The sequence below is a fragment of the Morone saxatilis genome, unplaced genomic scaffold (assembly GCF_004916995.1).
Source record: "Morone saxatilis isolate NCDOM2014 unplaced genomic scaffold, NCSU_SB_2.0 Contig24, whole genome shotgun sequence".
NCBI classification, from domain to species: domain Eukaryota; kingdom Metazoa; phylum Chordata; class Actinopteri; family Moronidae; genus Morone; species Morone saxatilis.
The window spans coordinates 21,736,215-21,748,060 of NW_023339807.1; the positions used below are offsets into that span (position 1 = coordinate 21,736,215).

At 38.1% G+C, this 11,846-nt stretch overlaps 1 protein-coding gene across 1 annotated transcript in view; it reads left to right on the forward strand.

Moving 5' to 3' along the window:
* The window catches only part of ccdc88b (coiled-coil domain containing 88B), a 44,727-nt gene that overhangs the window by 27,034 nt on the left and 5,847 nt on the right, over positions 1-11,846 (forward strand). The window contains exons 20-24 of the mRNA XM_035673014.1: positions 1,354-1,515; positions 2,264-2,541; positions 2,786-2,929; positions 5,831-6,017; positions 8,455-8,600. Coding sequence (XP_035528907.1) covers positions 1,354-1,515; positions 2,264-2,541; positions 2,786-2,929; positions 5,831-6,017; positions 8,455-8,600 — 917 coding nt within the window. The remainder of the gene's footprint in view (positions 1-1,353; positions 1,516-2,263; positions 2,542-2,785; positions 2,930-5,830; positions 6,018-8,454; positions 8,601-11,846) is intronic.

Genomic DNA, 11,846 nt, shown 5'->3' on the forward strand with positions numbered 1-11,846 from the left:
AAAACACACATTCACATAGCTACACACATATACGTATTTCCTTTTTTTCTTATCTTTGCATTTTTGTGAAATATGAGATGTTTAGAGGGGAAATGTGTGACAGACAGACACTGTTTTTTGTAAGGTTTAATCTTCAACAACATGTCGTATTTCATAAGCTCCCCATATATATTTTTAATGTAATGTCTTTACATTAAAATGATCTAATAATAACTATAGCTTCTAATTGAAGCTACTGCAGCAAAAACAAATTTATTTCCCTCCTGAAATTTGGATTAGAAATAGAAATACTCACCAATACCAGCTGGTGCCCCATGTACCAAGGGGCAGTCCTTGCTGCAGTGGCCACGGGTTCGACTCCAACCTGGGGCCCTTTGCTGTGTGTCATCCATCCTCTCTCTGCCCTTTCCTGTCACTCTTCAGCTGTCACTATCGATTAAAAATAGCTTCCCAATGTAAATGTAGTGGAGTAGAAATAGAGAGTGGCATGAAAAGAAGACTCAAGTAGAGTACCTCAATGCCTCAGGTACCTCAAACACACAGTACTTGAATAAATATAGATTGTTACGTAGTCGTTTTGGAGTAAATGTACATATTTACTTTCCACGACAGTAGAGTGAAAAAGCAGGAAATCTAAAAGAACCAGTGAAAAAAGAAATCCCCTGTGTAGCAGTATGATTCACTCAGGTGCTCGTAAGAAATGTGAAAGAATCCAAAATGAAAAAAAAAGAGCTGCCACACACCAAAACTGAGCTCCAGACCCTCCAGATGACTCACACAGGAAATGTCGCTGTGCCAGTACTTGCAAGAATACTCAAATAAATTCGCATTGTTTAATGTTTTGCTGCAGACTCATTTTAATTTTGGATAAAAACACCAGATTTTATACCTTCAGCAATTTTGCAAAATACAACATTGTCTTTTAATTTCTAATCTATCCATCACAATACCCAATCAACACACTCTATTTATCAGAGCAAATTGCACAGTCGAGAATCAGATACGTGTGCAGATTTGCTGATTGGATTATAAATGCCTGTGCAAAGATTACACTCCCTGAAATCTTTGCCGTAAGTAAACAACAGATGTGGACTAGTTGTATATATTTTCAACCTTCATGTTGTACATTTCTGCAAACTCAGTTACACACAGGATGAATTTCATCTCTCTATTTATAGATTGACACAAATGTCACATAAAGCTACCTGACTCTTTGAAAGGTCAGCTGCAGATTCAGTCGAAGTGCAAATAATACGGATATGATATGATATTAGGCGTTGTGTGGCACTAAAGGTAGCAGCTGCTACTGTACATGGCTGTGGACACTCTCAATATGAAATTTCTCTCCCTCAGAAAGCAGTAGTGGTTGCAAGGCAGGAGGCTTTGCTGTTGCGGCTGTCCCAGTCCCAGGAGGCTTGTGAGCACCTTAAAGAGCAGCTGGAGTCTCTGCGCAGGCACTCACTCAGCCTGCAGGACTCCTGCACCAGCCTACAGACACTCAACACCCAGCTGCAGGTGACTGCAGATAGAGGGCATGATTATGGCTAGTTCTGATCATTAGACCCTCATTTATTTGGACATGTGTTACATTACTACACTGCTTTAACATAGGCGGACACCTTATTGTAAGCCATGCTAGAGGCTCTGTAGATGTTGGCCTATCAGTTGGATTCAGATTTCCATGACATTTGGTCCAGACGTTCATGTTCCCCTCAGGATGAATTATAATAACTTTGGTGATCCCTTAACTTTTCATTCTAGCACCATCATGAGGTCAAAATTTCAATATGTCCAATAACTGAAAAACTAACGACCCATCAGCCTCAGCTGTACTTTGTGTTTAGTGGTAGTTAGCAAATGTTAGCAACATGCTAAACTAAGTAAAGATGGTAAATATTATACCTGCTAAACATGTAAACATTGTTATAGTGAGTATAGTATGCGTACAGATACACTATATAAGTACAGATTTCAGTTGTATACTCCCATTGTATCTAGATAGTTTTTTTGAGAAGGCTTTCTTCTTGAAATTGACCACAATTACAGTGAATATATACGTATAATATAAATACATATGTAACATTCATATTCATATAATTTTTCATAGTACTAGCAGTTTGACTAAGTTCTACACAGTGCTAGCGTACTGTAGGTAAAAGTAAACCTATAGTAAAACTTGTTTGGGTTGTTGGCTACAGTTTGAAATGTAATCACAGCCATGATCTCTCTGTTTGATAACACGTACATAAAAACACACACACAGGTGGAGCAAGCATCCCTGAGCTCCCAGCATGCAGCAGTGCTGGCGCGCTGCAGTGAGAGCGAGGCCCGGTCTGCAGCTCTGGAGGCCGAGTCCAAGGTTTGGGCACGGGAGCGGGAGGAGTCAGTGGCCAGGATGGAGGCTCTGAGGCGGGACCACGAGCGGATGACGTCGCTACAGCAGCGTCAGGAGGTGGAGCTGGAGGAGCTGCTGGACAAACACTCTCAGCTGAGGAGCAACAACCGCAGCCTGGAGGCCCAGCACAGGGAGCTGGAGGCCAGGTACAAACACACACTGACTGCATTAAATTAAACCCTTTTATAAACTGGAAAGCATGAAATCCTGACTGTAGATAATTTTTTTCCTATCCTTGTGAGGACTTCTGGTTCTCCAAAGAGCAAAAATGTGTAGAACAACACACAAATCCACTAACACATCTTTAAAAAAATACACTCTTTGTTCCTGTCATGCATTTGAAGTAATCATTTTTCATGTTGGGGTGAATGTTGTGTGTGCAATCTCAAGGTACAAGGAGCTCCTGGATGGTAAAACCCAGCTGGAGGAGAGAGAGCGGGAGATGAAGTTGGAGAGAGAGGAGATGGAAGCAGAGGCCCAGAGGAGACTGGAGAGAGAACGGGAGCTGGAGAGGCTGACGGAAGACAACGAGAGGTAATAAATTCACTCACCAGTCAGCCTCTTCAGCGTCACATTCATGTGATCTGATCATCCTTCCACTCTTCTCCTCTCACTGCATGCATGTTGCTTTGAATATGGAACAGCAGCAGCATTAATGCTTCTATATGAAGCGCGGGGGAGAAACACAGGGATTGGATTGAATGCAAATCTACTACAGGAATGCACAGAATGCATATTTTGCTCCTGATTTAAGGCTTTTGGGCACAAAACAGCAGCACAGAAATATACGACACAAAAAATCAAAAATATAGGTTTGTTTGGATATTTTAAAAACCTCAGTTCCAAAAACTTCAACAGCAGTAAATTGAAGGCTTTGGACTCAACAGATTCATTTATCTTAGATGTTTACTTGCAGAGTTTTCTTGATCACATCTGTGTGCATTTAAGCCCCAGACCAGTCTTAATAAGATCTGAGGTTGTTAACGAGTGCTGATTACATTTTATTCTGGGGGTGGTAGGTATATAATGATGGTGATCATCATCATATGATACCATAATTAGTTAATCAACCAGGTTTTTCATCATCATCATATTGATGCTATTGATTACTGACTGTCTCAAATGATGGGTTGCTGGAAACAGAACGACCTTCTTTGCTGGTTGTCAGTTGACACAGGACTGAAAATATTATATTAAGATATATAATAAGAAGGAATAGACTGCTTTTAAATTATGCATATTTACAATTATAAAAAGAACAGGAAAAAACTTCCCAACCTAAAGAGCTTGCTAAGCTTTCCAGATTTAATTATTTATTTTCATGCTACTGAAGTAGATACACAGTAATAATAAAATGGATGAATAATTGAGTAAAAACTAAATGGAAACTAATAAAAAAAAACAATTAACACTAATGTCAATTTAAACACTACCCTACTAGTTTAAAGGAAATGCAAAAGTACTACAAAAATAATAGATGTTTGGAAATACATTAATAAATTAGAGTTAGACAAAGACTGCATATATTTGAGAGAGATCCAGATTTTCTGCTTAATAAAATGAATAAATTACTTAAAGAGTGGGCAGGGAAGGGATTTGAAGTCTATTCACAGATGATTACAAATAGTATGATAGACTCATTTGAAACACTCAATTTAAAACAGGTAGCAATAAATCATTCAATAAAACAAAAATCAGGAGGAAGCTAACCATTTATGACCCAGTATTGTTCTTCAGTTCAGCAGAAAGCCACAAAGATGTTTCATTTTAAGACTCTTAAAGAACTGTCCAGTATTGTATTAGGCACCATTCAATTAGAAATAGAGGGTGTAGAATAATACACGTTAAATCATCGTCTATTAACACGTAGAAAAAGAAATTAACACAGTCAAAAAGATCCAAGAAGTAGGAAGAATCATTTGTAAGTTAAGAAACAGAGAAAAGGAATTTAAGAGAAAGTGGACTAAATGGGCCACAACAGTAAAACTAAGAGAGAACAGCAGCTATAAATCTATTAACTTGTAATGAAAAAACATGCAATAAAGTAATTTTAAATATATATATGTAAAATGGGCATTTCCACGCAATTAAAATATGTGTAGACCTGTTTACTAATGTAATATTTTAACCGAATTAGACAAAAAATTAAAAAATTTGATAATTAATAATCATTTTATAATAACAATGTATCAAATGTGAAAACAATGTGAAAGGGGTCACTTGTACTGATGAACCTGCAGCTCCCCTCAGAATTACACAGCTTCATAGTGAGTTTCAGATCATTGTTTAGCTCTCTGGCCCTGCAAATTCCCTATTTTGGTTCACTCTCATCGCTCTTATAGTGTCGTCTTCAGTGAAGAAGCTCTAGAAACCCACTGTACACTACCTGCTCAGCACGAAACAGCAGAAAGACAAAGTTAGCGACCAGCTGGTGAACATAGTGGAGCATTTAGCAGCTTAATAGACATATATTTTCCTCAGGAGCTAAAAGAGGGTGAACTCTTTGTGAAAAATGTCAACACATCAACTTAAAATGTGATGATGTGTCACTGCTGTATTCGCAAATTGTTTCTGCTGCCAGTAAAGTGAACAAAAAGTCACTCATTGCAGGTCTCTACTGTCACTAGTTCCAGCTTCACAGATTATATTTGCCTGTTCTTTCCTTTTATTGTAACTTTATTATGTTTGAGTTTTACGTAGTTGATCAGACAAATAATGTCACAATGGACTCTTGTCAGTTTTACTGTTTGCTGATATTTTATAGACTGAACATTTTATCGCTTAATCAAGAAAATTATGAATCAAGGAAATCAATTAATCAATTAAATCAAGGGACTGCCATGTTTCTACAGTGGCCCAGAATAGACAAATCAAACAGTCGCTCTAGATAGCTCCGTTCGCCACCGTAGTTTGTCCTACACACTTTGGAAGGTTGAGCTGTATTCAGATGGTTGCAATCTGCAACTTTACCACTAGATGTCATGGAATCCTTCACACTGGTCCTTTAACACACATAAAAGCTCTTATTCAAAAACACTTTGAATCAACACTGGGAACATAAAATGTGAGAAGTTTATTACTGAATATTACAAAATGTCTCCCACAGTGATAATTAAGAGTTTCATCTCATCTCATTACAGTTCTCATTACAAAATAAAACAAAGATGATTGCTTAGCTCGATAATGCTACTGTTTTTGTAAGCAATGGTCTAAAACCACTGAGTGACCCCATAATGTGTTCTTCTTTTTGCTTTTGTCTGAGATTATGTCAGATTTTCCTGTGGTCGTTATCTGTCTTTGTGAGGACTCGTGCTGTGTAATAATATAATAATGAGCTTCAGTTAGAGAGCACTTACCAAACAATGGTGCACAGCACTTTACAGGACACACAACAGTGACAACGATGAGTAAAGCCAGAGTGTGTCGGTGTTGCAGGCTGCAGGCCCAGCAGAAGGAGTGGTTGGCGTCACAGGCGGAGCTGCTGGCTCAGGGCTCTGTGCTGAGGGGGGAGCTGAGCGCGTCCCAGCTGGAGCGGACACGACTGGAGGGGGAGCTCAGTGCCCTGAGGGGAACCAACCAGAGCCTGGACCTCAGCAACGCCCGCCTCACCAGCCAGTATCAGGTATTAACCAGAGACACACACACAGAAACGTATCTACACACCTGCAGAAACACACAGGTGTTTTGTATTCAAGCTGCCAGGCGACCATTGGCATGCAAAAAAGGGATTTAGTGCTTCACAGTGGAGACACTCAGATAAATTACCCTCTTGAAATAAAAAAAACAAATTTATTTAAAGCATTATTGGGCAATTAAACAAAATGTATTAGGACTTCATTGCCAGTTTTAGAGAGTATTTTACATAGTTTGTGGTCAGGGAGGAGCAGCTATCATATCATCAGTGGGGAACAGTTGGTAGCTGATTACTACTTGATTTAGAGCCAATTTCAGCAGGACATATTAGGGGAAAAAATTATATTTTGGTCCAAACAGAAAATGATTACCAAGTAGCTAATAGAGAGTAGGGACATCTTTGCCTTCAAAGAAAAAAAAACAGCTTCAGCCTTGTAATGCAATGCTGTCAAACAAGTGCAAAAAATTTAAAACGTTCTTCAAGCAGGACAAGTCTCCAGTCATTTGAGGGATGAAACAGGTGGATATTGACTTCCTGTACAAAGCTTAAGAAGTTAACCAGCAGATGTTACCTCTTGCTTTTCCATTAAGTTGTTCATGAAACTAAATCCTGAATAATCTGATCCTGTTAAATCTGGTACAGGACCTTTAGGCTGCTGATGTTGGTGAAAATTTTGCAAGAATCAGATACATACAGAATCGGTGCAGGATTCAAGTCATACTAGACTAGCCTATTTTCTGAATCATTGTCAACTGGTGGGACAGTTTTCACTTTGCATAATGCCAACCTTTACACTAAAAGAATAAGTGGACATTTTTGGGGAAAAACAGTTAGATTAGGAGATGGAGACCACTCTCATGCCTGTATGGTAAATATGTAGATGGAACCAGGCAACCAGAGACTCCAGGAAGTTACTGTACCCATGAAAGAAATAGTACATAATTAAAGAAAGGAAATACCATGTATTAATTACATTATTATTATTTACAGCTGCTGGTAGATGGATTTTGTTATCTTTGGACTGCTAGCTGTTTTCCTCTGCTTTCAGTATCTGTGCTAAGTTAACTGCTAATCACCAGCTGGAAGTAGCTTCATATTTACTGTACAGATGTGAGAGTGGTATCGATTTTCTCATCACTCTTGGCAAGAAAGTAAATTAACTTCCCAAAATGTGGAACTATTCCTTTAAATAACTAACAAGTAGCAGATTAATGCTAAATGTGAATGCCTCCCCTGTTGAGTCTGATCAGCCTAATTTCTCTCAAATTACTATTTCTAGGTCCTTTTTTGCCTTATTTCTTGCCAGATCATTTCTTTCCCTACTCAAGTTAAATTGTCCCGTAATTCAAAACACTGCTAAAAATGTTGAAGTATCAGCACTCCCAGCATGGACGCCTTATTCTGCCCCACAAAATGCTATATAGCAGGTAGTTCAATCAGACACCCGAGCTTCTCATTATACTGTTTTGCAGAGGTGGCAACTCTTCTCTTTGATCAAAAGTTCCGTTTGGAGCCTGTGTGGACTCACAATTAACCTGTTGCAGCAGCTGTACTAACTGATGGGGCTAAATTGAACAGGACTGTGGCTAAGACGGCAAAAATAATTGGAATCAGATTCACAGATAAAAAATTAGGAGAAATGTTCAGTAGAGGTGTGAATGTACCTTCTTGTAAGACTTGTATAAGCTTGCATAGTAAGTGTTTTTTTCAGATTTTAGAAAGAGTTTCTTTTTCTAAGCTTTAACGTCTATTCAGATGTAGATAAAAGCTCAGAGATTAGCTCTTTTACTGCTTAGTTTTGCTTCATAGACTAAGTGATATGGTTTTGTGTGTTAGTCCTGGATGTTCACTGTGTCTTTATGAAGCTGTCAATGTTCAGGTTTTGCTCAGACAGGTTCAAGGAGCAGCTGTGTGAATTCTTTGGTCATTTGTGAGGTCGTAAAGTCTGCAGGTGTGCATTTCAGTTACTCAGTGGTGGTGAGATCTCACCTTGTGCTTCTTGGTTTTGTGAGGTTTTATTAAAAAAAAGTGATATTTTGATATAATTGATTCACTTAATACACATTTTTCAAAGCAGACACATCAATATGTCAGAATGGCAACTGGTTTTTAACAAAATTTTAGTCAACCTGCACATGCACTCTTTGTTTTAGATGTCTTTTTATATTTGCTTTTCTTACTTTGTCCATTTCCTGTGAATGCGCTAACACACTCACATCATCAGGCATGCTCATACTTTTACTTGTACCATATTTCTCCCCCAGAACATTTGTGATTTGTTGATTTTGGGCTTTATAAATAACACTGATTGACTATACTTACTAATTAGTCTTTGATGTATGGATACAGATGCAAATAAAAGCTATATTAATTGATCTTCCCTAACTTTTAATTTGGATTCACGTTCCCGGCCTTATGTGTGTAGCTGTTGACCCAGCTGAAGGGGAACATGGAGGAGGAGAACCGACAGTTAGCGGAGCAGAACCAGGGTCTGTTGAAGGAGAACCGGGCCTTACTGGAGCAGAGCCTGGAGCGCCGTGACCAGCATTATTCACAGCAGAGGGAATACCAGTGAGTACTCACACACAAACACAATCCAGATAATTTGTCTTGCTGGGAATTGCTGACAAGAAAACAGAAGCGGATCAAACAACAAAGCATCTTAACGCTATTGTTCAAATTATAGCAACAAACTTTATGGAGTGTGTGTGTTAGACTAAAAGCAATTTGTTAACATTTGTAACTTTATTGGTGGCAGTAACACAGTGCGTTAATACACTTACTGTATGTAAAGATTTGAGACTGCAAGACAACAATTTCACAGTCCAACAGCACTCAGCAGTCGTCCTTTTAAATCACTAATAGACTGGTAACAGATTAATCCAGAACTAATAGTGAGCATGCAGTGCTGGCTTCACCCATTAAGTCTAATGAGCCAAATTTCTCTTAAGCTACCAAATTTCTTTTGGTAGCCTGATTTTAAGCTTTAATTCCTGAAATGATGTTTTCCACACAGGTTTCACTTTTTCTTTCCTAAATTACTGAGAAAAAGGTTTCACAGTTTCACGGCACATTTTAGTTCAGCTCCCTGCAGAATATATTTAACATTTACATAATTACAGAAAAAATCCACATCAAAGGATACAAAGGATGGATCTTGGATCTGACTAATAAGAGATATTAGTATGATATCACCAGTGAATCTTTGGAACAAACAAATAATATGTGTAATATTTGATTGACATAGAATGGAAAAATTTAGTTTTCAGGGTAACATTCAGAGTGCTGAAGATTAAAGGTAGAAGATTAAACATTTTAATAACATAACATTTTATATTAGAAGTGCTATGCAGGAATGTTCTGATGAGCAGGGTCACACTTTGTATATATTTCTGCCTACAAGTAGCTGGCAGTAACCAAACGAAACACATCAGTGCACCAGGAAAACGCAAGAAGAAGAAGACTGCAAGTGAGCAAAAACAATGCAGATTCCAAAATGTAAAAGTAATCTGCTTTGCAAATGTTTTATGAGTAAGGAACTGCATCCAACTCATTTGTTTGCTACACACGATGAATTCGGTGGCGAACAAGAAAACTAGTTTACAAGACAAATTCACAAGGTACCTTTAACAGGACAGACTAACGTCCGATTTAATTTACATGTTACCTGAACATCGGGCACACTGAGGGAGTTAGTGCTGCTCTAATCAATATTTTTATATTAACAATAGATCCAATGAGTACATGTGAAAAGGGTTGTTTGTACTGACAGCTCCCCTCAGCTCTACATAGCACTTTTGAGTCTTTCAGACTCTTTTTTTTTGTTTTATGAGCTGCAACTTTACTGTTTTTGGTTCTCATCAGTGTCGTTTCCAGATGCAGGCAGCCGCAACTACCTGGTGAACATAGCGTTAAATATTTCCCTCAGAAGTTAACTGCAAAAGTAAAACAGAGAGATGGATTTCCATTTGTCAGGCGAGATGTCAGTGTTGTTTTTATACCTTCTTGTGCTTCCCCAAGTTTGCAAAAATAAAACAGCTAATACAATTTTAAGGATATAAGCAGGTGCGCTACAAGACACTATTTGTTTTTGAGAACACATGATTGTTAAAAAATGAATCGTTATATAAAACTCAGTGTCACTCGGGTAGCAAGTATGCAAGGTACTGGTGACAGACACTGCTGAAATTCAATTAGCTAGAGTGACGCAATCAGCACGCCGTCGCTAATATCAAGCACTTTTGATATAGACGGGACTCACTTAAGATGCTGTTGCATCACTCTAGGGGCGACCTTCAGAGTGTCACTGCCAAGTTTGTTTTCTGCCCATCCACATCAAACCAGAGTCAGTGTCACCCTATCCATGCTTCTTTTTTTTAATTATATTTATATTTGGGGTAATGGTACTTGAAAAAAGAGTTTGTGCTCATTCCCTGATCAGTCCTTTTCCTTCTGAATTACAGTCAAATTCTCCTGATCCAGTTGATTCGAGTCGAATATCCAATCAGACATTATTCAATGATTTTTCAGCATTAAAGTCAAAGAAATTACAGATTAAAACAAATATGTGTCACAGTTTGAAGGCAGCACCGTTGGCATCATTAATCATTAAGGTCTAAGGTTCAGAATCAATGGTGCATTTTTAGAGCACTTTATTTAAACTGGAGTGTTTATTCCTACAGTTTTGGTTTATTTGAGCAGGAAATGCAGGTCTGTGTCCTGAGCCAAGTAAACTGTGGTGTAGTTCATCAGAAATGTAATCCAAATTAACATCAGGATGCTAGTCCAAATAGGGTATCAGGGGTGGACGGGGGCGGATGTTATTATCTCATAGCCAGCAGTTTCTCTTGCTTAGAAAAACAGGCATTAAAATGAGATGAAGGCACACTGAGTCTGACTGAGGCTCATATTCAGCTTTTTATTGGTGTTCCCTCAGTGGAATGAAGAGCAAAGACAAGCTCAACATAAAAATATGAAATGACAAGCAGGATGATGTAACAATGTGCTACATATTAATCCATGTGATGTGATTTTAGGTGTGTGCAGAAATGCTCCAAATATCATATCGTATATAATCATATATAAGTCTGAATTTAGTATTTTTTAAATAAACTTATAACACACTTCACAGACATCTAGGATTCGTGCCTCTCAGCAATCTCAGTCAGTCTCTTCTTTTTGTTTTCCCAGAAGAAGTGTCTAGAAAAATATATTTAAGACATTGGAAAGTGTGAAAGACAGTTTAGATGGTTTGATTTACAAAATCACTTTTGTTGTGAGTGATGTTGATCAAATGATGCAGCAACTTTGCCCTTCCGAACTAATGTTGTGAATTCAGTGAGCAAACGTGAGGAGGCCTCACAAGCTTTCAAAAAATTAACCAAAGTGGCCTTCAAGAGTGCTTCATCAAACTCCAAACTTATTGAATAAATGCTGCTGCAAGCTAGATGTTTTGGTTTGTAGTTGATACACAAACAGATTTTAAAGAGGCAATGAAAACAGAACAAGTCTGAAGTACACATAAAAAAAGCAGAGTCGATGGCCACATTATTGAATTGGAAAATACAATGAGTTAGATCTGAAATATGAAAAATAACAAGATGATGACTCTTACGCCACGTTGTATACAGGTACGGTGATGCTTTGAGCTAAATGACTCATGGTGCATGGCGCTTCATTAAAAGATCACCAGACTCAGTAGGATTGATCAGATTTCATAGGAATCCATCAAATAGTTGTTGAGGTATTTTGGACGTTGCCATCCATAGAGCCATGCTGTTAGCTTGGCTACAACAATAAATATTCAATTCAATTCAA